The sequence below is a fragment of the Prunus avium genome, chromosome 5 (genome assembly GCF_965620075.1).
Source record: "Prunus avium chromosome 5, drPruAviu1.hap1.1, whole genome shotgun sequence".
NCBI lineage: Eukaryota > Viridiplantae > Streptophyta > Magnoliopsida > Rosales > Rosaceae > Prunus > Prunus avium.
The window spans coordinates 27,756,688-27,784,564 of record NC_142288.1 but is presented as its reverse complement, the minus strand read 5'-3'; the positions used below and the strand labels follow the sequence as shown (position 1 = coordinate 27,784,564).

The 27,877-nt window shown below is 38.7% G+C and overlaps 8 protein-coding genes and 1 pseudogene across 12 annotated transcripts; 4 read left to right on the top strand and 5 right to left on the bottom strand.

Moving 5' to 3' along the window:
* Positions 1-1,881: 1,881 nt before the first annotated feature.
* LOC110762354 (uncharacterized) lies at positions 1,882-2,498 on the top strand. The gene is made up of 3 exons (XM_021964982.2): positions 1,882-2,040; positions 2,132-2,178; positions 2,275-2,498. The coding sequence occupies exons 1-3, from the start codon at positions 1,950-1,952 to the stop codon at positions 2,407-2,409; spliced, it is 273 nt and encodes a 90-aa protein (XP_021820674.1). The 5' UTR covers positions 1,882-1,949; the 3' UTR covers positions 2,410-2,498.
* Positions 2,303-4,592, bottom strand: LOC110762353 (GDSL-like Lipase/Acylhydrolase superfamily protein). Its single transcript, XM_021964981.2, has 5 exons — positions 4,269-4,592; positions 3,994-4,124; positions 3,672-3,911; positions 3,330-3,579; positions 2,303-3,159 (listed from the first exon to the last, which is right to left on the bottom strand). Exons 1-5 carry the CDS (start codon positions 4,504-4,506, stop codon positions 2,918-2,920), a joined length of 1,101 nt encoding a protein of 366 aa, XP_021820673.1. The 5' UTR covers positions 4,507-4,592; the 3' UTR covers positions 2,303-2,917.
* Positions 4,593-5,801: 1,209 nt separating this feature from the next.
* LOC110762352 (Pyridine nucleotide-disulfide oxidoreductase family protein) lies at positions 5,802-8,002 on the top strand. The gene is made up of 2 exons (XM_021964980.2): positions 5,802-6,589; positions 7,126-8,002. Exons 1-2 carry the CDS (start codon positions 5,891-5,893, stop codon positions 7,825-7,827), a joined length of 1,401 nt encoding a protein of 466 aa, XP_021820672.1. The 5' UTR covers positions 5,802-5,890; the 3' UTR covers positions 7,828-8,002.
* Positions 8,003-8,670: 668 nt separating this feature from the next.
* Positions 8,671-10,793, top strand: MDH (malate dehydrogenase). The gene is made up of 2 exons (XM_021964978.2): positions 8,671-8,830; positions 9,184-10,793. The coding sequence occupies exon 2, from the start codon at positions 9,194-9,196 to the stop codon at positions 10,436-10,438; it is 1,245 nt and encodes a 414-aa protein (XP_021820670.1). The 5' UTR covers positions 8,671-8,830; positions 9,184-9,193; the 3' UTR covers positions 10,439-10,793.
* Positions 10,528-12,161, bottom strand: LOC110762277 (uncharacterized; annotated as a pseudogene).
* A 1,186-nt stretch (positions 12,162-13,347) lies between these two features.
* Positions 13,348-15,312, bottom strand: LOC110762350 (Pentatricopeptide repeat (PPR) superfamily protein). The gene has a single exon (XM_021964977.2). The coding sequence runs from the start codon at positions 15,191-15,193 to the stop codon at positions 13,352-13,354; it is 1,842 nt and encodes a 613-aa protein (XP_021820669.2). The 5' UTR covers positions 15,194-15,312; the 3' UTR covers positions 13,348-13,351.
* A 1,026-nt stretch (positions 15,313-16,338) lies between these two features.
* On the bottom strand, positions 16,339-17,658 carry LOC110762276 (uncharacterized). Its single transcript, XM_021964880.2, has 4 exons — positions 17,558-17,658; positions 17,298-17,464; positions 16,784-17,196; positions 16,339-16,677 (listed from the first exon to the last, which is right to left on the bottom strand). Exons 1-4 carry the CDS (start codon positions 17,656-17,658, stop codon positions 16,339-16,341), a joined length of 1,020 nt encoding a protein of 339 aa, XP_021820572.2.
* Positions 17,659-18,994: 1,336 nt separating this feature from the next.
* LOC110762349 (DCL-like protein) lies at positions 18,995-20,891 on the bottom strand. The gene is made up of 2 exons (XM_021964976.2): positions 20,414-20,891; positions 18,995-19,468 (listed from the first exon to the last, which is right to left on the bottom strand). Exons 1-2 carry the CDS (start codon positions 20,777-20,779, stop codon positions 19,154-19,156), a joined length of 681 nt encoding a protein of 226 aa, XP_021820668.2. The 5' UTR covers positions 20,780-20,891; the 3' UTR covers positions 18,995-19,153.
* Positions 20,892-22,919: 2,028 nt separating this feature from the next.
* On the top strand, positions 22,920-27,222 carry LOC110762347 (uncharacterized). 5 transcript variants are annotated; one of them, XM_021964971.2, is made up of 8 exons: positions 22,920-23,077; positions 24,036-24,331; positions 24,737-24,808; positions 25,199-25,266; positions 25,531-25,687; positions 26,086-26,169; positions 26,251-26,340; positions 26,780-27,222. In XM_021964971.2, the coding sequence occupies exons 2-8, from the start codon at positions 24,056-24,058 to the stop codon at positions 26,900-26,902; spliced, it is 870 nt and encodes a 289-aa protein (XP_021820663.1). In that variant the 5' UTR covers positions 22,920-23,077; positions 24,036-24,055; the 3' UTR covers positions 26,903-27,222. The 5 variants fall into 5 exon arrangements, with proteins under 5 accessions (XP_021820663.1, XP_021820667.1, XP_021820666.1 ...); XM_021964975.2 differs by lacking the exon at positions 22,920-23,077 and adding an exon at positions 23,115-23,271; XM_021964974.2 differs by lacking the exon at positions 22,920-23,077 and adding an exon at positions 23,452-23,575.
* The last annotated feature ends 655 nt before the right edge of the window (positions 27,223-27,877 follow it).

Below are 27,877 nucleotides of genomic sequence, written 5' to 3'. Positions count from 1 at the left end.
ATCTTTTCCGTCTTTCGGTGTAATGGTCAAATGGTTTTGATTAGGTTAATCAAATACCTGAGATTTGGATTAAAATATTGATTAAACAAGTCTAATTTGGAAGTTAAAGTTGCTTTGTTAACTGTGGGGCAGCCCCGTGGACGGTTAAGGATTTTGCTAATTAACATGTTTTTCAATTAGGAGCTCATTCCACAATTTGATTTGGACAGGATTAATAAACAAAAATTAGATTAGGAAGAGATTAGGATGGAAATTTTAGAAGAAATTTCCTAATTATAATTAAAGTAAGCTTGCTTTGAAATAGGCTGCAACAAGTGCTTGTTAATCATCTTTAAAATTCATGGAGGCCCTTGTCAATGCCGTTGAAGTTTGAAAGTTGAAAGTTGAAGGTGATTGTAATATGGGCTTTGACCGAAGCGCAAGCAACACCAAGCCCTTTGAAAGCTTTGCCTTAGGGTTTCAAAAACCCAAGTTATAAAGCATGCCAAAGTTCCTGTGAGGCTGGCCCATTACTGCCCTAGTTTATGTGTTAACAGAATCTTGATTCAGACCCAACAGAGAAGAAAGGACTCCTGGCCCAAGAAACTCATTCGCCTAACACCGGATTCATGTAACCTTTCTCTTTATCTCTCTCATCACGTGAGTTTTTCTACACGATTGGTAGCCGAGAATTAAACAAGTGCATATAGACACATATATTATATATGTATCGTGGTCTCACATATGGAAAGATAGATGAGCAAGTTGCTCATATGCAATGAAAAGTTGGACTAAATTTGGTGCGTTCATACAATCAGAGCATGAATACACAGGATCCCATCTGAAAGGGTTGACTTAAAAAGTCATAATGCAGCATGCAAAGTTAGCAGAAAGTAAAGTATGGGCCTTGCCTTTCTTGCTTTATCGTTTTTACTTTCTCATCCCATTTCGGATATTTAGGCTTTTAGGGTTCACAATTAAAACCAGTTAATTAATTTAATCACCTTTTGGAATTGGCTGTTACATCAGCTACTTTGCTTCATTGTCAACACTCGGGTTTTACAGCCATATCACTCTGTTTGTCAGTAACCATATAAAGTGCAATGACACACCGAACAATGGAGGAGCAAATGAAACTTAATTGGTGATTTATAAAGTCAAAACAGTTAAACTAAAAGCACGACAGGTTGATACCAATATGTCTGCTGAAGTCAAACAAAGTTGAATGCTAAAACTGATTGTGTTACCAAGCTTAATTATCATCATGTCTTCTTTCTGCTAATTAAAAAAAAAAAAAACAGACACAAAATATGATTATAGGCCAGGATATTTATCCTCTACAAACTTTATTCAACCAAGTCATACTTGTCGTCCAGAAAACTGCTGCCACATTTGGTGGCTGCTGTTTGTTTTTGCAACTCACTAGTTGACATGCCACTCAAATTGAATCACAAAAAAAGAATGTTAAGTGCCTAGTTGCTTTTTCAGTGAGTTTCTTCTCGGAAATTCATTGAATATGTCCTTGAGCTCCAATGATGATGATTTCCACTGACCCTTTTAACCTACAAGTTAGTGCATGAGCTAAGGTTTTGCAAAAACATCATTCTTGTGTCACCCTCCACTTGCATTATAGTGTGTCCCCTTCTTTTCTCTCACCACCATTTTCACTTAAAATATCATTTTCATTACATCCCCACCTCAACCTCACTGCATTGGGGCTAATTTCCACTTCCACTTCCACATTTATGGTTCACACTTTGTCTTGCAAAACGCTTCTGTTGTTTCACCTTTTTGACTTTAACCACTATCATATCATATCATATCATTGCTTTTTCCCAAAACCCAACAAACACAAACAAGGTCTGAACAGCTTTGTTGGTGAATTGTATAAATTGGGAGGTGCTGGCTTTATCACAATTAACATTCAGTTTTGCATATAGAACTTGCCCTTTTGAAGACTGCTACAGAAGATGGCATTGGCAGGCACTCTCCTTCATCTGCTTGTGATCTTCTTGGGGTTTTCCCAACTTATTATCTGCTTGAATGCCGTCCCAGTTACAAGTAAGATTTTAACGACTTTCTACTTCTTAATCCTTCTTCTTCTTCTTATTATTGTCCTTATTCTGATTTTCTTTTTGTACCAAATATGCAGGAATTGGAAGCCTTCAGGTTCATCAAATTGCAGGAAATAACAAACTGGTATGACCTACCATAAAGCTGATTGCCAGAATTTATATGCTCTCTATATTTTAATGAAACTTTGCATGAGACTTACTTTGATGGGACTTAGAACAGGTAACCACAGAGAATAATTTTTATGAGCAAACTATTACTGAAAGAATGGATGTGGAGCTTCATGACTACCCGGGATCTGGAGCCAACAACCGCCACACTCCAAAGCCGCAATTTGGAAGATGTGTGGATTGCTAGTTTTCTCCTGCTACTATTGGTTTTGGCATTTACAATGTAATGTTATATATGGACTATTGTAAACAAGAATTTTGTTCTTAGATCATTCATCATTTGAGTTTATTATTAGGGCTAAAAGAAGTAGGACTCAAGGAGTAGATGCTTGAAGTATTATATAATATATATATGTAATATATGTGTATTGGCCACAATATGCAGCTTATTAACTTGGAGATATCAATTTGGAGACCTCTTGTTTATTTGAGAGAGACATAAAGAGTTATATTATCATCATTATGGGTGACAATTATGTGTGAGTTGAAAACTTCATGGCCATTGATGCTAAATATGTATAATAGAGACAGCGTAAAAACTTCTATGGGCAAAATCTCCAACAATCAGAAATACAAATATTTGAGTTCACAAACCATAATCCTAGTGGTATATGAAAATTCTATTTAATGATCACTGAGAATTTGCTTTAGGAAGCAATTGTAAGTAGCAGACCCTGCTGGTTTCAGTGCACAATTTATTCCTCTGGTGATGGAGCAATGGCGGGTGCAGGGGAAGGACCGTTTTCATCAACACGCAAAAAACCGAATTTCTTGATGAGCTCACGAGCAATTAGCTCATTTGCACTATCTGATGGATGGTACTCATCCCAAAACACATATTTGCTTCTGTCTTTGCACAATACTGATGCAGGGATACATGTCAGAGCCGGTCGGATTCTTCCAAATGAGCAGCATGGTGTGTCCGCGTTACTGAAGCCTACCATGGTTGGTTGAATTTGGATGAAATCATCATCAAGATGCAGAAAGAAAAAATGAGAAACACGAAAAGGTCAATAGAGAAAGATACAAGTAGATCTGAACATGTTCTGTCTTAATTTCTATGACCTGCTAATTTAAAAATTGATACTGAAGAGCACATTAACATACCATATTGGTCTGGATTGCTGATCACATTGTTGACGACATCATACGCATCGCCGAATCTGTAGCTTGCGTTAGGAAGCTTGCTGGACAAGTCTTCCATTAGCTTGCTTCCAGCTTTGTTGAAGCTGAGAGCTAGTTTGTTTGTTCTATCTTGGCAATTTCCAGATGTACTCAAAACCCTTTGGAGTGGGATACAGCCCATTGGTCCTAGCCCAAACACCATCAGCTGCCTTGCCCCTAAGCTGTGCAAAAGCTACTCAAAAACATGATCACAATTAGTACAAATTAAGAAACTTTGATAATTATAACCTTATCAATAATCAATGGTTAATTAAAGATCACAACCTGGAGTTGTCTTTGTAGGGTTTCCATTAGGTAGTCGATGAAAGTTTGATCGTTGTAAGTCCACGAATCGCTATAAACTGGCATCAAGTAATTGTTGATGAAGTCGTTGCTGCCTAAAGCGACCACATAACGAGCTTCTTGGAAGAACTTCTGTGCTGCTTGTGCTCCAATTTTGCTTTTTATCAGTGTTTGTGTGCCTTCAAACAGCTCAATTTGCTTGTAGAGTGAGAACCTCTGAATCTGCAATTGACATTTTGATGATCATATTACATGCAATGAATCTTAAAGCTAGTCTTTTAATATTAAGGTTGCTGCAACTTACAAAGAGGCCACCAGTTTCATTCAAGATTCCACCACCTCCGGAGGCATAGTTTACTCCATTTTCTAGAATTATATCCTCAGTTAAAGAAGGATCCAGAAAGGCAGGTGGCCTTGAGAGGCCCATGTTATCACCTAAATAAACAAACATGTTCAGCAGACAACAAAACAAAAAAAAGGCAACAAATTAAGCATATACATTAAAGAAAATTGGATTGCAAAAGAAACTCATGCAGAACAAACTATATGCTTTTTTGCGTTTTTACATATATATGTTACCTATTATATCAGCAACTGTGCGGCCATTAGAGAACCTCCCATTAGGCAGTCCATTGCCAAAATCAATCCCATACCATGGCAGGCTTGCTTGGGCAAGGCTCTTGCTTAGGTACTTGTTGTTTCCAACGTCGGAGAGGGAGTCGCCGAATATAAACTGCACAATTTTGCAGTTGTGACCATCAATGAGGAGGCCAAAGATGGTCATAGCCATCATGGTTAACGCCACCATGAACTTCATGGTTGCTTGGTACTTGGTTAGATGAAAATGTGCTTCTTTAGGCCTTCCAAAATAGAATGGAAGATTGGGGTTTGGATTTAAACACAATGTACAAGGACTTATAAGTAGTAGAATTAAGATTTCGTGCACAAAGACTAGAATGTGTTTGGATTTGGGAAGAGAAAAACAGAGTGGGTAGCTTAGCTAGCTTGTTTGATAAACCAACCGTTGCTCATTCTCACCTAATGCAACTACCATGAGTATGTCTTTGTTTTACAAGTTATACAAATATACAAGTTTGCAACGGTATGAGTCTAAAAAAAAGTCCCATAATTTTTAAATATTTTAGAATGTGCTTGGGATATGAAAATTCTCTCATGATTTTACAAGGCATCAAGGTGGGTGGTGAAAGCCAAATAGTGACGTGCAAGGGGAAAAGTGGAACCCTTGGAAGGAGGCTTGGGCTATGATTTTGCTGGTGTGAAAAATGTTAAAAGGAAATTATATTGGGGGGTTCACCTACCCATCTAAGTTACTTCACCTCAATTTATCAAGATACAAAATTGGCCTTTTATTTCAACATGTTGGGCAAACCATATAGGTGCATCTGCAATCTCTGAAGTAAGCTAGCCAAGTAATATACTTTTCCAAATATTTTCCCTAAATTTGTCTTGGACTTAAGACGAAGAGTACTCACAAGCTTAACCAAATTGATCAAAATTTGTTCCCTACATACTATGACGGATGTAAATTTGGCCTGAAACCATACAGTGATGTTTGATTTATTCAAATTTGAACTCGTATGGATCGTGTTTTTTTCTTAACAAATAAAAAACAAACATGCTTAATTACAACTCATTCATTTTCGAACCAACATTATGTCCATATCCCAAAATTAACAAATTAATCAGTACATTTGCTTCTACTTCTTGATTAACATATTCAATTAAAAGTTCAATTCACAAGTTTTGTGAGCCTAGGAAACTTTTTTTTTTTGTTGGGAGTGTAACATTATTACGACAAATCAGTGCCGTAGAAAAGAGGTTTAAAAGTACTGATGTGGCAAAGCATCATTGGTTGCATGTAAAGATATCTGACTTGTATCCTAGAACGTCCACAACCAAACAAACTCATTACAAAAGTACACAACGTGGCGTAACATCAGCCTCTCCGAATTCTAAAGACAAACAAAACAGCCAGAACAGTACACGACCCCTCCTAAAAATCGTTAAAATCCAAAAAATCCAACTCATTATCCACAAAAAATCCTGGCCCTTCATTCTCTTGATCCAACGGCCACTTTCCCCACTCATATCCCAAACCATATCCACCAAAAACATAAAAATTCACTCTCTGCCACGATCACACTCTGCCCCTCCTCCGCTTCAGCTCCAACCCCAAAAAAATGGCCTCCATTGCTCTCAAGTCCTTCATCGGACTCCGCCAAGCCTCCGCAGAAAAGCCCCATTTCACAATCCAAGCAAAACCCATTTCTCTAAACCCTTCAAACCACCGGAGGTTCCAGGTCAATGCCGCCAAAACCAGTCCAAAAGTCACGGGTCGAAACCTCCGGGTCGCCGTCGTCGGAGGCGGCCCTGCAGGCGGCGCTGCCGCTGAGACCCTCGCCAAAGGCGGCATTGAGACGTTCCTAATTGAGCGAAAAATGGACAACTGTAAGCCCTGCGGCGGCGCAATCCCGCTCTGCATGGTGGGTGAATTTGACCTCCCATTGGACATCATCGACCGCCGGGTCACCAAGATGAAGATGATTTCGCCGTCCAATGTGGCCGTTGACATTGGTCAAACTCTGAAGCCGCACGAGTACATTGGGATGGTGAGGCGTGAGGTGCTGGACCAGTACTTGAGGAACAGGGCGAGTGAGAATGGGGCGACTGTGATAAATGGGTTGTTTCTGAAGATGGAGAAACCGGGAGATGGGGAGGCGCCGTACGTTCTGCATTACACAGAGTATGATGGCAAGGTCGGTGGGGCTGGTGTGAAGAAGAGTTTGGAGGTTGATGCTGTGATTGGAGCTGATGGGGCTAATTCTAGAGTGGCTAAGAGTATTGATGCTGGTGATTATGAGTATGCCATTGCCTTTCAGGTAAATTATGAACTTGCTTTGTTTTAAATTCAGTTAATGCTTGCTCTGTCAGCTTTGCATGTGGGAGTTGTTTGCAGGAAATTGCAATTTGATTATAAAACTTGGTGGAAGAAAGCAACTTCTAATTCAAATTGAACTCAATTGTTGTGCTTTGTGTTAATGAACTAGGCACATTCTTTGATTTGAAGTTGTTAATTAACATTCTGGTTGCTTGCATAAAAGTCTTTTCTTTTCTTGGTATTTATTTGGCTGAAATGACTGTATCTATATGAGTAACTCGAAATTGAGACATGGTTTTTGGTATGCATTTCTAATTTTTCCTGAAAAACGTAGTTAGCTTAGCATACAGAACAAGAAAAACCCTTATGTTACTGAATGATTTACCTGGTTTAGAGTTTTAGTTGTATCTTCTATATTTGGTCAAAATTTTGGTAAAAGGCTAAACCCCAGGTGCATTGCTGAAATATGATTAGTTGTTTACACTTAGTTCAGTGTTGATCCATTCGAATTAAATTCTTGGTTTCTGCCTTTTGTAGGAGAGAATCAAAATCCCTGATGATAAAATGGTGTACTATGAGAATCTTGCTGAGATGTATGTTGGTGATGATGTCTCACCGGACTTTTACGGGTGGGTGTTCCCTAAATGTGACCATGTAGCAGTTGGTACCGGCACTGTGACTCACAAAGGAGACATCAAGAAATTCCAACTTGCAACAAGAAACAGAGCCAAGGACAAGATCCTAGGCGGCAAAATCCTGCGAGTGGAGGCACATCCAATTCCCGAACACCCCCGCCCCCGAAGGTTAGCAGGCAGAGTAGCACTCGTTGGTGATGCAGCGGGGTATGTGACAAAATGTTCGGGTGAAGGCATCTACTTTGCAGCAAAGAGTGGTAGGATGTGTGCAGAGGCAATAGTTGAGGGGTCGGAGAATGGAAAGAGGATGGTAAATGAGGCGGATTTAAGGAAGTACCTGGAGAAGTGGGACAAGACTTACTGGCCTACTTATAAGGTGTTGGATGTGTTGCAGAAGGTGTTTTATAGGTCGAACCCGGCGAGGGAGGCTTTTGTGGAGATGTGTGCAGATGAGTATGTGCAGAAGATGACCTTTGACAGCTATTTGTATAAGAGGGTGGTGCCTGGGAATCCTTGGGAGGATTTGAAGTTGGCTGTGAATACCATTGGGAGCTTGGTAAGGGCTAATGCACTTAGGAGGGAGATGGAAAAACTTAATGTATGAAAGGAGGAAGCCTTCTCAACTGTGTAATTTTCTTTTGTTTTTTGTTTTTGTTTTTCCTACTTCTGTAATGAGGTAACAGTTTCCTTGGAACCAACAGACTGAGTGGGAATTCCCCATTGGATTACCAAGAGAGTTTGTAGTTATGATATAATATAGTGTTAATGGTTTTATGGTATGTGAAATTGTGAATAAAGAAAATGGTTGAGTTGGATTGAATTGGGGGATAAAGAAAAAATCAAAATGCTTGTAGAATAATAAAGAAACATTCTCAGATGATAAAGAAACTTACCTCATATTATGTCATACCATGATATATGTTTGTTGCCTTATTTGGATGGAAGGATTCAAATTCTATGAATTTAGATGATACAAATTCTATGTCCGTTTCAATGATTCATTGCACACGAGTCATTTCAAATGCAATATATATCTAGTTATTTCAAATACATTCAATTTAGCGTGGCTCTTTCTTGTATTTGTAGCAGTCTAATTATCCAATCCAAATTATTTTTTTTTATCCTAATGGAGGCAAATTTCACTTAAATTGGAATGCTTGGTAAACTATAGGGACTATAATCACGACCATTAAAAATATGAGGGTGAAAGTGGAATTTAATGATGAATTAGAAGGAATAAAATCATTAGTTTAGTTTAGACTAAAACAATGTCACAGCTTTTTTATTATTTTGGATTAATCGCGGCCGTTGAAAATAATTAGAGATTAGCGGCAGGAGGAAGCAAACAAAAATGGGAGATTCGGTGATATTTGGGTCCACTCAGCACGCATCGATTGATATAAGAAAGAGGTAGCTGTTTTAAAAAAAGTGTAGATTCGTCTGAGGCCCATTGGCGGAGTTTTTAACGAACTTCACAAGCAAAACCCAAGACGGGCCAAAACCCCATTCTCTCTCTCACTCCTTTATATTCTCTCTTCTCAATACTTTGCCTCTCCAAAGTCGCGTCTCAGAGAGCTCTGTAGTAGGTGGCCTTCAGCATCTTCAAGGTTAGTCTTCTCACGCTCTCTCTCTCTCATTATCTTTGATTTCCAATTGCTTTTTATTTCAATTCAAGCATTCATGGATCTTTTAGTTGTGTTTTCAGATCTGGTTGCTTCTTCAGAATTTTCAATTCCCAGCTGTGTATTCATTTATTGTTTCTGAAAGTTCAATTTTCATTGGAATCTTGTACATAAAATTTCATGTTATTTGATTTTCTGGACTTTATTTTAATGTAAATAACCAATTATTGAGATTTTTTGATTTGGTGAATTGGGTTGGAACTTGTATGTTGATTAAGATGTAAAAATCTTTGCTTTGTTTGTGTTTTTGAATGCAATTTTAAATTTTTGTGGCGCAGAGTTTGTGAGATGGCGGCAACATCAGCAGCGGCTACCTTTTCCATCGGAACCACCTGTTCCCTTGGCCACAAAGCAGTCTCATTTCCACAGTCAAAGCCTTGTGCTTTGAGGTTCAACTCCCAAAACCCTCTTAAGAGTTCTTTCAATGGCCTCAAGGCAACTACATCTCTCGCTTGTGAATCTGAGACCTCTTTCTTGGGCAAAGAAACCACCGCAGCTCTTCGAGCTTCTTTTGCTCTAAAAGCCCACAAGGGAGCCCAGGTGGTTCAAACTCCGTTTCAACCCCAGGCCTCTTATAAAGTAGCTGTTCTTGGAGCTGCTGGAGGGATAGGTCAGCCCCTGGCTCTTTTGATCAAGATGTCCCCTTTGGTCTCTGACCTGCATTTATATGATATAGCAAATGTCAAGGGTGTTGCTGCTGACCTCAGTCACTGCAACACTCCCTCCCAGGTTCTTGATTTCACCGGAGCTGCTGAGTTAGCCAATTCATTGAAAGGTGTGGATGTGGTGGTCATACCTGCTGGTGTTCCAAGAAAGCCCGGTATGACCCGTGATGACCTCTTCAATATCAATGCCGGCATTGTGAAGAACTTAGTTGAGGCTGTGGCTGATAACTGTCCCGAGGCCTTCATCCACATTATTAGTAATCCGGTGAACTCCACGGTGCCAATTGCTGCAGAAGTGCTGAAAAAGAAGGGTGTTTATAACCCAAAGAAGCTCTTTGGTGTTACTACCTTGGATGTTGTGAGGGCAAACACATTTGTTGCTCAGAAGAAGAATCTAAAACTGATTGATGTTGATGTCCCAGTTGTTGGTGGACATGCTGGGATAACCATTCTACCCCTTCTATCAAAGACAAAACCCTCAGTCAGCCTCACTGATGAAGAAGTTGAAAAGCTAACCGTAAGGATTCAAAATGCTGGAACCGAGGTTGTAGAGGCAAAGGCTGGTGCTGGATCTGCTACATTGTCAATGGCATATGCAGCAGCTAGATTCGTCGAGTCATCTCTGCGTGCACTGGATGGAGATGGGGATGTCTATGAGTGCTCTTATGTAGAGTCTGATCTGACAGAGCTTCCTTTCTTTGCATCAAGGGTTAAGCTTGGAAGGAAAGGGGTTGAAGCTTTGATACCATCTGACCTCCAAGGTTTGACAGAGTATGAGCAGAAGGCTTTGGAAGCACTTAAGCCGGAACTGAAAGCCAGCATTGAAAAGGGTATTGCATTTGCCAACAAGCAAGCAGTGACTGCTTAGATCGCTAGCATCTGAAGCTCCTAAAACCTCATTCTAATGAATGCCTTATAGAGGGTTATAAAGAAACCTGGTTATTTTTTTTGCATCGGTACTTTTAAGTTTTGTAGAATGAATTTGATATCCTCTCATTTTTCCATGTTGAAGCATTGTTGGGAAGAAATATAGAGTTGCCTCTGTTGTTGTAGATTGAAGAATGTAGCCTTGCCTTTCTCTTGGGGAATATGTAGTGACAGTTTTGAAATAACTTGGCTGGTCGATTGTTAGTTCTTAGGAATATCATGTATTTCTCTCCTCTGGCGTGTATGCTAGACTTGAGCTAGTCACTGTCAAATAATTCTAAGAATGTTTTTTTTAATTTCAGCCTCTTTATGTTGGTGTTTTCACATGCTTTCTTAGTGTTTATTACTTGATCTTTGGAATTAAAAAGAATCACAAATCATAGAAAAGTGATGTGAGCTAGATGAACAAAAGATGGAATTTAAAAAAAAAAGCTCATTCACCAAATTTGATCAAATTTGCTACTTATTAAACCGGCCTGCCGCTTATCTGCAAGTTTTTGATCTTCACTAAACTGCAGAAGTTCAGTCAACCACAGAGAAAGTTTGATACTCTTTGTCGGCAATGGCTGCTTCCATGAGAGCGTGCGGGCCAATTTCCCCACCATTGTCCAAGGACTTAATCAAATTGTCGGAGAAGCCACTCACCATCGTCACCCCTGGATGATGTTCTTCGGAATGAGGAAACTTCCAGTCACAAATATTCCAAAGCAAAATGTGTGGCATTGCATCATTCCTGTAGCCTTGCGCCTCATACTTGCTCTGTTTTGCCTCATACAGAGTCGTCGAGATGCAGCTAAAAAATCCCCTGAAGTCGGTGAACACAAACACTTTCTTGATAATCTGCTCTGCCATCAAGTTCTCATTCACAACCACTTCCAGAATCAAATCAAACACCTTCCGAAAATCAACACCCTCGTTGGACTCCCTGAAGCATGTCCTCATCATAAACTCGCGCATGGACTTGAGATCATCGCCTTGTATTAAATGCAGCAGCGGCTGATCAGGCAAATGACCGAAACTGATCACCTTTCCTTTCCATGCCGGATCTTCAATCAGTTCAGACAGCACAAGTCCGAAACTCACTGCCAATTCTATGACTGGTAACACTGCCAAGCAGTTTTTAAATTTGCCCAACTCTCTTCCCCTTGCTTTTGCTTTAGGTACATGTCCTCCACCATTGCCTTCCACTGAAGCTCAGCCGCTTCCCCAAAACCCTCATCTTCTACATATTTTATGATCTCATTTGGAAGCAGAGCAACCGGCTTTATTATGACATTGCCGCCTCTTAAATTGCTTCCTCCTTCTGCTGCTGCTTTCACCTCCTCCAAACACTTTTTAACCACAGAGACCTCTTGTGTGGAATTCCCGTACATGATTCGATGATTGTAGTTATTGGTCAAGGGAACCAAAGCCTTCCTTAGCCGTTCCCACTTTTCTGATTGATCTGATTCTGGTGGGAAAAGCCTCCTTGCAATCCTTTCACGCAGCAAAATGGCCCCGGCGAGGTGGCGGTCGGAGATTTCGTTGATGACAAACGCTGCAGCCCCAGGTACCAAAAGATCAGCATCAAGTTCGTCGCCATCTTCGTCTGGCTTCAGTTCCAGCTTGTGCTGCGGTTTCAATAAGTCCATATCAGACTTCAACCCCTCCGCCAAGAGATCCATAACCTGGTCGTGTAACAACTTATAGTCCGGGTCATGGTGGAGAGCCTCTCCGCAGCGCCTTGGCCTTGTTTTAGAACCCGGTAGAAAATGTTGAGAAGGTCTTACAAACCCCAAAACTAACTGGTAAGGGAAGGGAGGTTGAATAATAGAGTCTTGGGGTGGTTATTGAAGATGAGCTTGAGGGTGGGACCAGGCCACAGGCAGCTGTTGCTTCAGATAGTTAAGGGGAAAATGATTATAATCAGCCTGCTGCTGGATGGTGTTGTCTTCGAGTAGGTGACGTAGTGGTTTCACATGGAAAAACAGATCAAGGCAGGAATCACCAAAGGAATAGAGGGAGGAGGAGGAAGTAGGGGAGATGGAGATCTTCTTGGCCATGTCCTAACCGTTGGAGCTGGAAGCCATTCATCTTCTTGAGAGCAGTTAAGGAGGACAGGTAACAAGAGTTGTTGAAGTTGGAATTGTAGGAGTAGGAGGAGCCATTGCTTTCAGAACCCTCGTGAAAGTGAAACACACTTGCAGTGGCACTGATTTCTTCATCACTAATTCCTCTAATTCAAGTTCCAAATTCTGTATCCTTGTTTTTGTTTCTTTAAATTATAGAGATGATTAATGGCTTGCTTGCGCACCAAGGATCATCTTTTTCCTTTACCTGGAAAAAGAAATTAGAACACAGATAAAATACAAGAGATAATTATAACACTGATTACTTTAAAACAAGAAATTCCAGTGGAGTGAAACTCTAAAGGTTTTTAATTCCCAAATTTTCTTCACCAAAAAATATACTTTTTTTTTTCCTTTTTGACGTCCAATAGCTAATTGAGCAAATTTTATCAGATTTGCTACTTATTAATCAGGCCATTCGCTGGATGCATACAAAGCTTATCTGAACCGTAGCTTTTTAGTATCCTCTTTTGTTCATCTCTTAAGGTGGCTGCCTGCCCTGCACACCAAGTAACTGCACCAGTGCTCAATCAGCCAAACAGATTGCTGCTACAACTGCCTTTTCACATCTTTCCTTCCACATTTTCTCTTTCAAACCAAAGGATGGCCACTGCCAGGGCACTAATAATTACTTCACTAGAATTATCTACTACCATCTAAACAACCCACAGTGTTGCTTCTGCCCAGGAATTTCATTTGCAGAAAATGTTCCCAGTTGGCTCACATGATGTAGATATTGAATATTGCTACCAATAGCCATTGCACGAGCAGCGTCCCTCCCGGAAATGATGAAACCGGGTGCGGTCCCGTAAAATTACCTCTCTGTTATAAACCCCTGAGAGAGCCATAGCAAAATTATGGCAATCAACACATATCCGAAGATTCTTGGCCACTCTGATTGGCGTGCCAGGTGGAGTTGCTAGGACACCGAAAGCAATAGCTAATTTCTCGCTGTGACAGGAGAGTGCATGCCCCTTTTCTTCTGTCCCCAAGTTGTGCAATTCAGATGATACATCTGCAACATAACCAGCAATCTTCAGCTGGCTATTAATCTCATCCAGCATCTTGTAGATTTCATCCTTCCTTGGGTGTGAAACATCATCCACAACAAACTCGTGTGCTACTCCTTTCAATTCAATTGTGCTACAGCCAGGTGTAGTTTGAATTGCTTTTTCCTTCATAAATTTCCTCACTTCTGTTAGCTTCTCCCAGTTCCCAGCTGAAGAGTAAATATTCATCAACAGAACATAATCCCCTGCCTCTTGAGCCTTGAGTTCGATCAAATGACCTATAACACTTTCCGCAAGGGCATCATGGCCATGAATTCTGCAACCCCCAAGTAAGGTCCTCCATATTGTCGAATCCGGTTTGATATCCATTGACAGTATGAGCTGATAGGCCTGATCAAGTCGACCAGCACGACCCAAAAGATCAACCATGCATCCATAGTGATGGACATTAGGCACTACCCCAAACTCTTTGCTCATACGATCAAAAAACACCATTCCTTCATCAACCAAACCGCAATGACTGCAAGCACAAAGAACTCCAGTAAAAGTCTGATCATCTGGTAAAACACCCATTTTCTGCATCTCTCCGAATGCTTCAATAGCTTCTCTACCATACCCATTCACTGCCAAACCAGAAATCATTGCACTCCACGAAACCACATTTTTATCCTTCATTCCCTTAAACACCTCATAAGCCTTATCCAAACACCCACACCGTGAATACATCGCTATTAGAGAGTTACACAGATTTGAAGCACCATCATAACCATGTTCTTCAATGTACTTATGAACCCGTTCGCCGAACTCCAACGCGTTCAAGTTGGAACAAGCTTGGAGCATAAGTAAACACGTAACTTCGTCAGGTTCACATCTATGAGTTTCACTCTGCATTATATCGAACAAGCTCACAGCATCCCTCGTCCGGTTATTATGTAAACAACAAGAAATCAACACGTTCCAAGCAACAACATCTCTCTTAGGCATCTCATCGAACAACTTGCATGCTTCATCACACTTGCCACAAATTGAATACAAGTCCATCAAAGTAGTGAGCAAACGACTGTCGGATTCATGGCCATCTCTCAAAATCCTAGCATGCACCTGAATCGCTCCTAGCAACGACGAAACTCTAATGCAAGATTTGATCACAAAAGACGATGCCAAGGCGTCGGCACGGAGGCCCCGCCGTAGCAAATCTCGGTACATAGAAAACCCCTCCTCTGGTGAATCACTGATTGAGTAAGCTCTTACCATGGTGTTGTACTGAAATGAAGTCGGCTTTGCTATCTGATCGAAGAATCGGCGGGAATAGGAGATGCTCTTCAGTGGTGAAAGTGCAACGAGGGACAAGAACTGGAGGCAAATGGTGGGTTCCAGAACAAGTGATGTTCGGACGATGTGGGCGTGGATTTGGAGCAAATGGGATCTTCTGGTGCATGATTTGATGAGGTCAAGAAGGGATTGTTTTGGGGTTTGAGTGTGGGAGATGTTGGTGGTAAAACAAACAGGAACGTTGAGGTGATGAGACTGAGAAGAAGAGAGTGAGCTTAGGTGATGTGAGACTGCTGCTCTTCTCATATTTTCACTCTTCGGTTCCCTTTGCTTATTGCAAAGATGTGAAATTTTTAATGTCAATTTTCCAACTTCACCATAGTGTCTAAAAACTTTTTTGAGCACTGAGAAATTCGAAACCTTAATTATTCTTACAACCAGTTTCGAATTTCTCAGTGCTCAAAAAAGTTTTTAGACACTATGGTGAAGTTGGAAAATTGACATTAAAAATTTCACAGGGTTCTTCATTTGGAAAATAATGTTGATGAGTTGTTGAGTACTTCTTGTCTAATTGTCCAGTTTTCGAACAGTTATCAGTGCTTGGTGCTACAAATTTAGTTGATTTAAGAGTTGTCCGTCCATTAGTTTCATTCAAGTATTTATCGATAAGATATTGTCTTGGCCTTAGAAGCATTGAGATTTATGACGCAAACCTTGTGTCATTTATTTATGCCAGATAAGAGAAACTTGCATCTCAGTAATGTGCCGTCACTTGTTGAGGTATCCATTTTTGAGCTTCCGGTCTATTCCAAGAGTATTGCTGATTTAACGAGTCATGCCTTCACCCAACTTCCTTGTTGTCTCTCTCAACTAGAGACTCTCATGTATTTTGTATTGGCATAAAGGTTAGTATGTATTTTGTAATTATCATGTGTTGGTTTACTTATGTTTTTGTTGGATTAATTTATGGAGTTTTTTTACTCTGTGTTTGGCTTTCTTTCAGTATAGATATGCCTGTTCCTACATTACCAAATCTTAAGCATTTGGAGCTTCTTGAAGGCATCTCCTTCCTTGCAGAGACTTGTACTTAAGGTACGTAGCTATATATTCCTACTTGATAAATTAAACTTGATAGTCGTAGTTTTGTGTGTGTGTGTGTTTTTTTTATTTTTCTAATTATGCGTTTGGGGCAAATACTTCGGGAGTTTTTGGTTTCTTTATAATTGTTATACCTTTTGAATATTAATTCTACTTGGAAATGCTTGATAGGAGAAGCACATTCAGCATGGTTGCGCATACATTTACCTATTTGAGCCTCATTGAAACTTGAAAGCCTCTCAAGCTTCTGTATATCATAAAAGAAAAAGTACAAATAATACGAGTTAAATTTTAGAAATTAACATAAGAAAATAAGATACTTTAAAAAAAGAAAAACCCAGCCAAGTGAAGAACTAGAACAGGCATGTGTTGTTGGTATTTGATGAGGAAAAAGAGTCAGATAAAAGAGACTTGATTTCTTCATCTTCCTCATGATCATCATCCATAGTACTTGCATATTCGTGAATTTCATTGTTGCTGCAGATGAAAGAGGATTGTGATTGATCCATATTATTCATCTCCATGATCTTTCTCTTCTTGTAATTAGCCTTAAAACAAGCTTGCCTCAATCGCTTGGTATGGTCCTCCAATTGCATGTCGGGCACTTCCTCCAGCAGCTTCCTCTCCCTCTCCAACAACTCTATTGCATTTCGAAGCTTCTCCTTACTCTCCTCCCCCTCATTTCCCAACTCCTACATATGCATAAATACATGTAACGCCAATTTATGAGTTTATAAGTGAAAAGTCATTTCTACAACTTTGGTGCATATGTAAAGTTGTTATTTTTATTGAACAAACCTGAATGTTTCTGATTAGGGTTTGGAGACTGGCCAGCTTCCGGTGAGGCCACCGGCGAATCCCCAACTCTCTACACCTTTTCTTCAAAAGGGTTAAACCTACATTGAGTTCCTTGGCTGCCTGAGTTATAGGCATGTAGAAGTAGTTTGATATTGTTTCCCTGGACAACATTTTTGATGAGTTGAGCGACATGGAGTTTGATGATCTGAGCCTTGTGCTAAGGTGAGACCTTTTACTAGTCAGCTTCCTCTCGTCCTCCAAATCATTCTCAGCACTGCCATTTTCTTCATTCTTGCACATCAGCAATGGAGGTTGATGCTGTATTTGTTTTTTTTTATTATTGCTAGGCTCCATTAATTCACCGAACAAATCATTACAAACCCCATTTCCATTTCCCAAAACAATTTCATCACCTGCTTAAAAAGAATAAAAATATAAGTTGAAAAATAAAATTAACTACAGAAAAAGCTGAAAATTAAAATATATACATAGTGCTTTACAAAGAATCACACACCTTGAAACACACTTCGGATTGGTTGAATATCAAGGGAAGAGTAAAGAGGATCAAGATTCAAACAGCTTTGATCCATGAAAGGAACAGCAGCATCAAGAAAAGAGTCTTGTACTAGTGGGAGCGTCCATTCGTATTGCCAATCAAATGGATCGTACCCGTTCATTCCACTAACAAACAATGATCTATTAACATCCACAATATTGAACAATGCATGCTAAAATTATGCCAATAAAAGAAAATAAAAAATCAATAACACACACCTCAAATAATCCATAGGAGGAACTATTTGGTTTGTGAAGCAAAATGGGTCTTCAACAACATCATAGTTGGCCAGCCAACTCATAAGTGAATGACCACCCATTTGATTTTGATTGCACTCACTTACGAATCAATGTGTGTTTTGTGTTTTGTGTTTTGTGTTTTGTGTTTGAGAGAGAGAGAGATAGAGAGAGAGAGAGAGAGAGAGATGAGGAAGAAGAAGAGACCAGAAGTGGGTATATATAGGGACACGAATAAAAATGGCTGTGTGCGCTTAATTATTGCTTATTGAGAGTTACAAGATGTATTAATTAAGGATCATATCTAATTTACTAGGAGGGGCTTCATGATCATGAGCCTACATGAACGTGCGCCGCCACACCTCCTCTCTCCCTTCCCACAATTATTAATTTTATATCATTTTTCTTCTTGATCATTAGCCTGCATGCCTTGCCAAGTTTGGATCATCTACATACATCTATATATATATATATATATATATATATATATACATAATCTACTATGGGGTACTAAAAACTTGGACTTACTAGCAATTCACAATCATTATCGCTCCTTGTCACATTTGCTCACCTTTTGCAATTATTACATGTCGCTCGCCCATTGGAGTTTGGATCATCCTCAAGGCCTCAAATGTAATGATTTTGTGAGAGGGAGAATTCGAAAACATGACCTCAAATATAATGATTTTTAAGATCATCTCAACAAGCAAAGTATCAATCACCCTTTCGATCCTCATAATCAATGTTAAGCATGATAAAATTTGGGTAAATATTATTTTGATAATTAGTCAAAAGTAATACATGATACATGTACTCGCTGGCGGCACTAGCTTTGATTTTGAAAATGAGATTATTTTGCGGCACTATATTTTCTGCCCACTTCTTTTTTCGTTGTTCATTTTGAGATTGTGGATTCGGTTTTAATATGGATGCATGTAACGTACTGATAAATAATCATTTACGAAGTAATGATCATTGATCAGTTAGAAATATTTTGATTAATTAAGCTAATTATAATCAGACCAATTATTCTTCTATATCATGTAATCTAGTTAATGTATATGAATGGTGGCCAATTATTGCCATGGCATGCATAATATAATTCCGTCTTTTAAAGACTGAGAAGCTACGGTTTTTCATTAAAAAAAAAATAATATATATATATATATATCCTTTTCCAAGTGGTGGAAAATGACTGAGAAGAGTTACAAAACTAATCATTGCAGAATCCACAAATAGGAGCCAAGCGAATCCTGATAAATCATAATTCTTACTTAACGCCAAGTTTTAGCTGATGATGAGTAACAATAACAATATTTTGGTTAAAAGTTTTAGGTTGCAATCGGAAATTATAATGTTCCTTAAATATGCATTAGAATGAAACGAATTCTACCTTGTGTACAAGTACATAAAAAGCAATGGAAAAAACCAGAAGAAACCCTTATCAATCAAATTTGAATAACACAACTGTTTTATCTCAATAAAATAGAAGGGATATAAAGCAAGGTCCATAACTTTTCTTCTTTGAACCTATGCTAAAACTCAAACTCCAGCAAAGGAAAACCTGGAGACTACACTTCAGTTTCTCGGCTTACCCCTTCCACGGCCACGCCAACCTCCTCTCCCACTGCCGCCACCCCGGCCACCTTTCCCACCTAAGGCTTTATTAGCGTCAGAGTGTGCTTTCATGTTCTCTGGCAAGGGAAGTATCTGATCCACACACTTCCTGAAACTAAAATCATCAACAGCTTCATCTTCCCTAATGAGGAAGAAGCACCTGCTTTTATACAATGGATGGGTTCGAACTTGGAAAGCCTGGACCCCTCCACCAATCTTCTTATCAGGCTCTGCATGACCCTTCTTAAGCAAGTCCAGCAAAACCAGATGTTCATACTGCAACATAACAAGAGATTCAGTCAAATATGTCATCAAATAGCAAGAGATAAATATTGCAGGACAGCAGCAATCTCAAAATGAAAGCACTCAATGAAACGATCACAGCCAACTTACAAAAGTCTTCTAAAATCAATCTCTTTTCTAGTTAAAAATTCCTAAAACTAATCTCATTGCCTTAGCATAATTGAATTTGTGAACAGGGGATATTGAGCAGGGTTGCTAGATAATTTGTAAAAATTAGGGATGCTGAATTTTCTGGTGAACTTAGATCTTCCTTTTCAAGCAACTATCTTCAGATATTGGGAAACTTTCAAACTTTTTTTTGTATATTCTCATGCAACACACCTATACTCTCCCCTTCCAATTCCTCCAAAGGCTAATAAAAATATAAGAGAGTTGACAGACAATTAACATAGGAATGAAATTTTGCAAATTTTAAGGTAATGAATTGAACATGAACTATCCACCATCGAGTTTCCTAACAAATTCTTAGAGAATTCACACATAAAAAAGATCTTTAAATATATGAATTAACAATACCATCTCTAGAAAACCCAATGTAGAAACACCAGGACACCTTAGATCAATATATGCCAAACACCAGGATCAAACAAATAACTCCAACGTCACTGATTAAATTAAAACAAAAAAACAATTTTCAAGCAATTAATATTTACCAAAACCGCAAAAGTCTCAGACTTTGAGAAAAGAAAACTGTTTGCCTTTTGTTTTCTTTCCAACAGGGGAGAAGACGCAAGCCAAACCAAAATTCTCATAACCACATTCACCACAACTACGGGACACCAAATTATAACGCTAATTATTCAGTTATGTACTGAGAAAAGGTTTCGATTTTTATTCTATCTGAATTCCATACAACTTTCAGCACAAGCAAACAGAGCTCAGAGGATCAAGAACAAATAAATAGCTTTCTTTGGGTACCTTATTAACACTGAGATCAGTCGGCCAATAATGAAGCAACTTGTAGAAGTAGTCGAACATGTCCACCGATGACCCGAAACTCTTCGGGCCCAGGCTGACCCGACCCGACTCTTTTCCTTCCCCCAACTTCTCCAACCGTTCCTCTTCCGGCGACTTCTCCACCTTCGTCTTCTTCGCCTCGGCGTCGTTTCCTTCACTCCCCTCCTCATCCCTGAGCCGTTTCGCGTTCGCCTCAGCCTCGCCGTTAGTGCCCTCATCGGGTTTTTGGACCGGGGCGGGCTCTGAGGCTTCTAGTTCCATGTCCTCGGCTGCGGTGGCGGTTTCCGAGTTGGTTTCGGCGAGTTCAGAGACTGTCTTCTCTGCCATGATCGTATATCTGTGTATGCTTGTGAGGCTAAACCCTAGGTTTTGGGCCTCCTTATATATGGATATACTCAACAAAGCACTATAAACGGGTTTTCTTTTCGGCTCCGAATCCGGTTATTTTATTATCTTTCCCTTTTTCTCGTTAAATAAATTAATTTATTAGTGTTTTGGTAATAGGGGGATTGTTATGTTTCTGTAAAATAAAATAAAATAATAAAATAAATAATCATCACTGCTTGGGATGTATAAATATTTATTTGTTAGTATTCATATGGCGTGATAATAGAAATTAAAAGAGGTATCGTGATATATAATCACTTTTGCACGGAAATTTTTCTTGCTTTACACTGAGCTATCTATATATATAAAGCAAAAGGCAGAGAATGATAAAACATTCAAAGTACTAAAAAATGCCCTTAGTTAATGCAAACATTAAAAATTGAAATTATTAATTAAATGATGATAATATGATAAATTCACATTTTTTTCATATTAAAAAAGTTTAAAATTAAAAGAAAAATTAGATAATGAATCCTATTTTTATGGAGCACAACTAACCATTATCTTTTTTAATTCTAAAATAAATTAAAAATTAAAAAAAAAAATCTTCTCACAGTCGTGAAAGCACATGCGGAGATGAGAATCGCTTTTTTACAAAGTGATATTTTAAACTACTTTAATGTACGAGGATGAAAATCGAACTTGGGCGCAGAGAGACGAAAACATCTATATTTTCATCTTTTCTAAACCTAATACCTTTTAGGTTTAAGTCTTGAGTATAAAATTATCTACCTAATGCATTTAGTGTACAAGTAATTGCGGGATTTACTTTAAACCTTACCTTTGATGCGAAGTGACTTGAACAACTTTCATGGTTGCCAAACATATAAGTTTCTTCCATGTTCCTTGATTACAATGAAATCAATGATTTTACCAACTAATTTACCAAAAGCCACCCTTCCAACAAACCCCCTTTGCATATACTAAGAACAGAGTAACTTTCTTTGTGTTTTCACCTTCTTTGGTATTTTCATTCGAAAATTTCCCCTTAAATATTTTATTGGAAATTATTTGTTTTGACAAAACAAATAATTTATTGGCAAGACTTGGACACTTGTATGAACATGGGCAAGGTCAAGTGAATGGTGCTTCTAGGAACATGGCCAAGGTCAATTCACATGTTCATCAACTGTTCAATGGTTGGATTTTAAATAGAGATTTTCTATTTAAACCCCACACTTCTCTTAGTTCTCCTCATGTTCTAAGTTCACTCCATCTTTTAATTTAAATTTTCACAATTTCTAAGAGAACCCCACTATATTCCCAAACTACCCTCAAATACACCCCAAACTGAAAAAATAAGAAAGAAAAGAGATTTTCTATTTAAACCCCACAATTTTCTTTGTTCCCAGCATAAAAAACACAAACAAATAGAACCCTAAACCCAAAATTTAATACTTTCTAGAGAAAGAGAACAACTTTACCTCTCTCCAAGAACTGTAACTAGAATTCCAACACTTGGGTATTGTTGAGTTGATAATTAACAAGCCTTTCCATAAACTCCACGCATATTTAAAGAGGTAGGCTCGTCAATTTTCTATGTATTTAAAAGAGAAGAATAATCTGGCAATAGGATGTAGAGGAGTTTGTATTTTTCTAAAACTTGATATGAAGAGTGGTGGGGTGTGTGTATAGATGTACTGGGGTTAATTATTAAGTTGGATGACCTTTTTTGTCTTTTTACAGAATAATAAAACTTACAGCTTAATGATTGAAGTACTGGGGTGAACAAAGAGGAGTGCGGGATTTAAATAGAAAATCTCTTTTAAATACTCAATTTTGCAAGCAATAATATATATATATTTGAACGAATTGTTTTCATGAGGTGGCATAAGCCTATTGGATCACCGTTAGGGTCGAGACTGTTTAATGCATTACATATGCAGTCACAAATCCAAACGAACCGACGACCCTCGGACATTCTGACGTCCGTTAAAGACCGTTACTGTTAAAACACGCGCTAAATCAAATCATTCGATCTGGATTACGGTCATGAGTGTTTCAATGGTCTTGATTCAACAAATACTCTCCATTTGGTACAGAAAACACAGACGATCTCTTATAGCTATGGACGGGCGTTACCGAGCCTAGCATTAACTAGGCTCGTCCAATCCGAACCTGATGCCTTCAAATTGAATCAAATAAAAATCCGTTTGGTGGAAAGGCAAAGGTTAAAAGACTTTTTCACAAGAGAACAATTTCAGAGTTCTAAAAGCTCAAATTCTAGGTCTTTTCCAGGTACTTTTCTTCCTTGTGCTTTTCCTGATTTGTGTATTTTTCTCTCTCCTAAATTTGTTTTATCAATTTGCATAATGCATTCCTGCTGTAAATGCTTCATTTTTAGGTGTAGAAAATCATAAAGTTCTTACATTTCGATCGTGGGTGTGAATTTTTGTTCTTTTAGGGTTTTGTATCACCGATTGATCGTATTGGTAAGTTTTTGTCAAATTTTGGTGTCAATTTATGGGTTTGGTTAGGGAAAGGTTGGGGATTTAGTTTGGGGTTCGGCAAGTACAGGACTTTTGTTTGGTAGCTCAGACTGGTGGAGATTCTGTTTTCTTGGTTTTCTTTTTGCTTAGGTTATATGGGGTCAATTAGCTGGAGCCAGTGAAGCACTGATCATATGACATATCGGTTTAATTGTATACAATGTTAGGCCCTAGATTTTCTTTAGTTTTTCTTTGGCCTTCTTGTTCTTAGCATCCAAACACGCAGTTGAAATGGCCTGAATGCAGGGTAGTTTGGGAAATTTTGAAGCTTTAATGTTTGGTTATATGCCTTTTTGTTGTAGTTTAGGAGCTCCTTTGTGACCTAAAGGTGGTTAAAGAAAAGGGAAAGCCAATTTTGAAATTCAAACCTTTTGAGTGGAACTTCAAATTGGAGCTGTTATAGAAATTCTGAAGCTTTTCTTTCTGCTTGAAAAACTGAGGAAGATAGCAGAGAAGTCCAATTAAAACCTTAGATCTGGGTCAACTCCTCGCCATTCCTTTTAGGTCCAGATATTGAAAGAATTAGGATTTAAGATCCAATTTTTTATTTTCCTGCACTTCTATGCAGGACTATTTCGTTGTTTTTCCTGATCACAAAACCCAGAATCATACATTTCACAACTTTAAATTTGACTAGTGCATTTTATTGAATTTTAAAAGGAGATTGTTTTGAGTTAATGAATTTTCTTTCTATATTGTTGATGCAGGAGCTTTAATTTGAGTAAGAATGGGTGATCACCTGGTGTTGTGCGTTGACCGCTTCACAAAACCTGAAAGCTTGCAATCACTGCAAGGGAATGAGGCCCCAGGATCTTCTTCAGAGGGTTCATGCTCCCAATCGGCCGAGCTACCCACTTGCGCCATTGATGTTAAGGGGGTAGGGGAGAAGGTTGTATCTGAAGAAGAAGAGCCACTGATTCAGACGGTTGAATGTCGCATTTGCCAGGAAGAAGATAGCGTTAAGAATTTGGAAGTCCCCTGTGCTTGCAGTGGCAGCTTAAAAGTATGTCTGATTTTTTGATGTTTAGTTCAGAGAGTATTTTCTACCCCTGTAGTTAGACTCCGCTATTATGCTCAAATCAGCTTCATGGGCTTGAAGTTATATCATGACATGTGCTGCTGATTCCTTTTTATTTGTGGTTTGGTTATATATCATGACATGTGCTGGTGATTCCTTTTTATTTGTGGTTTGGTTATGTGGTTTTGTTGATCTTAGCTTTCTGTTTTCTTTTTCTTTTCCTTTTCCTTTTTCTTTTTCACTACCCACTATCTTTGTATGAATCTTTCACTGCAAGCCAATATTATTCTCCTAGTTTCATATATGTGAAGCAATTTCAGTGTCTTGTTAGACTATATTATGAATTTAAAGGCAAAGCCAATGATTTCTTTCTCTCTTTTTACAATTCAGTTTGCTCATAGAAAATGTGTCCAGCGATGGTGCAATGAGAAGGGAGATATAACTTGTGAAATTTGTCATCAGGTAAGTTTCTAGAATCCCCGGCATCTGCAATTGCCATGTTTCATGATTGTTTTTCGGTGGAGAATCTGCTAGATTCATTTATATATTTGAGATTAATAATTATTAAAGATGTTCCTTATATTCATATAAGTAAGCAACTTCTCTTTGTTTAGAAGCTATCATAAGCTTGCCTTTTCTGTTTTGCGAAGTATGAAATGCAATGTTGTATCATGAGAAGATATTTGGTTTTAAAATCAATTAACTATAATGATGCATCCATGTGATATATTAAATCATGTGAGTATTTTCTGGTAACCTCTTGATCATTTCAATTGGTTAATGTGAATTTCATCCACTCACAAGTGCAAAGTCATTGTGTGAATTTTCATGCAAAGTTTCTTGGATGTACAGCCATACCAACCTGGTTATACTGCCCCACCACCTCTGCCTCAGTCTGAAGATACCACAATTGACATCAGGCAAGTTTAAATTCACATATGCTTTGCAACCTGGTTCATGTTGTTATTGAGGAAATTCTTTTTATCTTTAAAATTAACATCCAGATAGATGTGAGAATGTTTATTTGTTCTAAGGACTTTTCTAATTATATTGAGCACTGAAAGCCCATTGTTCTCTTTGTATTACTATTTTGTCAGGATATGTTGTACAGGTTGTATTTAAGACCCTTATCTGTTTTGTTGTTTTGTTGTTTTGTTGTTTTGCTTCTTGGATTTGCCTGACAGTGAGGGTTGGACAATCTCTGGTACCCCTTTGGATTTGCGTGATCCTCGACTATTAGCAATGGCAGCGGCTGAACGTCACTTTCTAGAGGCTGAATATGATGAGTATGCTGATACAAATGCTAGTGGAGCAGCTTTTTGCCGCTCTGCTGCTCTAATTGTAAGCCATAGCAACCGCCATTTATAATGTGTTGGAATTATATTTTTTTCCAATAAGATTTAATAGTAGGGCATGTAGGAATGACATATTTCTTTCTCATCTTCTTTATGATTTTAGTTTATGGGTCTATCAGACAATGAGCAAAACCTAGCTCAATGTTTTTTCCCCCGTTTGCCAGCTTTAATGAAATCTCTATTGTAACTTTATCTTTTATTTACTTCTTTATTTCTCAATACCTTTTTCTCTGGTCATTCTAAATTGGTGTAACTAGTTGCAGATGCTTTTCTGGCCCTGCAACTTGTTGCCTATGTACATTCCCAGTTTAATACCTTGGCATGGTCTGCTCTCAGTTGAATAAGAAAATTTAATGTCAATCCTTCTCTCTTGTTCCTTGGCAGTTAATGGCTCTCCTCCTCTTGAGGCATGCTTTGACCCTCCCCAATGGAGATGGGGATGATGATGATGCTTCAACCTTCTTTTCTGTAAGTGGCATGTGGATGTTGGATGTGTCTCATAACATTTCAGATTCTTGCTCCATCTAACTAGTGATCTATTGTTTACAGCTGTTCTTGCTCCGGGCCGCTGGTTTTCTTCTCCCATGCTACATTATGGCTTGGGCCATCAGCATATTACAACGTCGAAGGCAAAGACAGGTTAGTTCCTGGGTTCTGCTGTTTTGGTGGAACCCAAGAATAATTTTATTCTTATATTTTCTTAATGAGACGAGATAACACCTGCTGTTTGGCATGCTTCTTATATTGCACAGAAAGAATGTAGGAATCATGTTGCAACCAACTTTTGTTTGCCATTTACTAGAAGCTTTCTGCTCTTGGAAGATGATTGAATGCCGAATTTTTTTAATTGTCTCTTTGAAGAACTGTGTTGCCAAGGATGTTGTCTATATGTTTACCTAGACGATGGGGCTTCACTTTTCTTTTTCTTTATCTGTGTTGGTGCATCTGATTCGCAGTAGCACATTTATGCTTACCATCTAGAATGACTTGTTGGTTGTTGATGTTAGTTGGTAAATGCAGACCTTTTTTAAAAAAAAAGGTTACATGCTAATTTGTTTGTGTCTTACTGTTGAGCCAGGAGGCAGCAGCACTTGCAGCAACTGAGGTTGCATTTATGCTGCAGGCAGGGCAACGCCGGGGCTTGCAGTTCACAATAGCTCCAGGACCTGCAGTGACTCCCCATCAGGAGCCAATTCAATAATACGGTGTTCCTCAATTCTGGCATGTACTATTTTGGCGTAGAGGATACGTTGGAGCTGGAAATCTGAGTGTATTGTTTCTGTTTGTGCTACTAGCAGTAGAGGAAAATCAGAAGGCTGTAGCTTTCTGATTGTCATGTATCTGTAATCGAATTATTTTAAATACTCGTACAAGTTCACTATTTTCTTTACTAATCTCTTTCTCATGTTTTGTACATAATCTTGGTTCTCACAGCAGCAGTTCTGCTGCATGATAAACCAGTGTTGAAAGAGCTATTGTTAACAGATTATATTTGCAAACTATCTTGAATGCATTTCTTCAGTTGCCTGCTATTTATTCGTTATCTTTTTTTTCGCTTACTCATCCTGATCAGCCATACATCAACTTTACATGCATCATGAATCAGCCTTCCGTTTCTTCTTATTTCCTTTAGTTTCATTTTCCGTTTTGAAGTCCCAATCTAAACAAAGACGAGTCTCTGCCACCAACTAGTTCGCTTTGCTCTTGGCAATGCTCTGATCTATGTAGCTATTTGCATTTTGCTGGTTGCCAAGTGCGGAACTCATTGGGTGACACAATGCTAGCATACAAATTGAATGAAATCAGCACGGAAGCTAATGTTGAAGCCAATCTACTTGAGATGTGATGTTTTGTGCTTTCAGGATTTAAATTCAAATGCACCACACCATTGATTTCTTGAAGCGTGACAGTCCTATTGGTTTTCTCATTGATGACATGCCTTTGTGTGATAGTTCAAGAAACCCTGTAACCCTGTGTTGTAGTTGTTAAAGTTAAATGTGATGGTGAAGGATGATTTGGAAAGCAAACGTTCCATTCAATTCTTTTACTTTAATACAGCTCTCAAAGCAGAGATCCATGATATTGGAGTATCTTAGCTTATGTCCAGCTTGGACCATGACCAGTCCACGTCCTCCTCAAGACCTGCCTTTGGCTTGTCTCAATTTAAACTCTACTG

What these genes read in the sequence shown, in the direction of transcription:
- LOC110762352 (XM_021964980.2), top strand. Translation starts at nt 5,891, where the DNA reads ATGGCCTCCATTGCTCTCAAGTCCTTCATCGGACTCCGCCAAGCCTCC. An exon ending in AGTATGCCATTGCCTTTCAG is followed by an intron (nt 6,590 to 7,125) that starts GTAAATTATGAA and finishes TGCCTTTTGTAG; the next exon opens with GAGAGAATCAAAATCCCTGA.
- LOC110762347 (XM_021964971.2), top strand. Translation starts at nt 24,056, where the DNA reads ATGGGTGATCACCTGGTGTTGTGCGTTGACCGCTTCACAAAACCTGAA. An exon ending in CTTGCAGTGGCAGCTTAAAA is followed by an intron (nt 24,332 to 24,736) that starts GTATGTCTGATT and finishes TTTACAATTCAG; the next exon opens with TTTGCTCATAGAAAATGTGT. An exon ending in GCCGCTCTGCTGCTCTAATT is followed by an intron (nt 25,688 to 26,085) that starts GTAAGCCATAGC and finishes GTTCCTTGGCAG; the next exon opens with TTAATGGCTCTCCTCCTCTT.
- LOC110762354 (XM_021964982.2), top strand. Translation starts at nt 1,950, where the DNA reads ATGGCATTGGCAGGCACTCTCCTTCATCTGCTTGTGATCTTCTTGGGG. An exon ending in GAATGCCGTCCCAGTTACAA is followed by an intron (nt 2,041 to 2,131) that starts GTAAGATTTTAA and finishes CCAAATATGCAG; the next exon opens with GAATTGGAAGCCTTCAGGTT. An exon ending in TTGCAGGAAATAACAAACTG is followed by an intron (nt 2,179 to 2,274) that starts GTATGACCTACC and finishes GACTTAGAACAG; the next exon opens with GTAACCACAGAGAATAATTT.
- LOC110762276 (XM_021964880.2), bottom strand. Translation starts at nt 17,658, where the DNA reads ATGGGTGGTCATTCACTTATGAGTTGGCTGGCCAACTATGATGTTGTT. An exon ending in CCTCCTATGGATTATTTGAG is followed by an intron (nt 17,465 to 17,557) that starts GTGTGTGTTATT and finishes ATTGTTTGTTAG; the next exon opens with TGGAATGAACGGGTACGATC. An exon ending in AATCCGAAGTGTGTTTCAAG is followed by an intron (nt 17,197 to 17,297) that starts GTGTGTGATTCT and finishes CTTTTTAAGCAG; the next exon opens with GTGATGAAATTGTTTTGGGA.
- LOC110762353 (XM_021964981.2), bottom strand. Translation starts at nt 4,506, where the DNA reads ATGAAGTTCATGGTGGCGTTAACCATGATGGCTATGACCATCTTTGGC. An exon ending in CACAGTTGCTGATATAATAG is followed by an intron (nt 4,125 to 4,268) that starts GTAACATATATA and finishes TTGTTTATTTAG; the next exon opens with GTGATAACATGGGCCTCTCA. An exon ending in CAGCAATCCAGACCAATATG is followed by an intron (nt 3,160 to 3,329) that starts GTATGTTAATGT and finishes CAACCATGGTAG; the next exon opens with GCTTCAGTAACGCGGACACA.
- MDH (XM_021964978.2), top strand. Translation starts at nt 9,194, where the DNA reads ATGGCGGCAACATCAGCAGCGGCTACCTTTTCCATCGGAACCACCTGT.
- LOC110762350 (XM_021964977.2), bottom strand. Translation starts at nt 15,193, where the DNA reads ATGAGAAGAGCAGCAGTCTCACATCACCTAAGCTCACTCTCTTCTTCT.
- LOC110762349 (XM_021964976.2), bottom strand. Translation starts at nt 20,779, where the DNA reads ATGGCAGAGAAGACAGTCTCTGAACTCGCCGAAACCAACTCGGAAACC. An exon ending in CTGATCTCAGTGTTAATAAG is followed by an intron (nt 19,469 to 20,413) that starts GTACCCAAAGAA and finishes GTTATGTTGCAG; the next exon opens with TATGAACATCTGGTTTTGCT.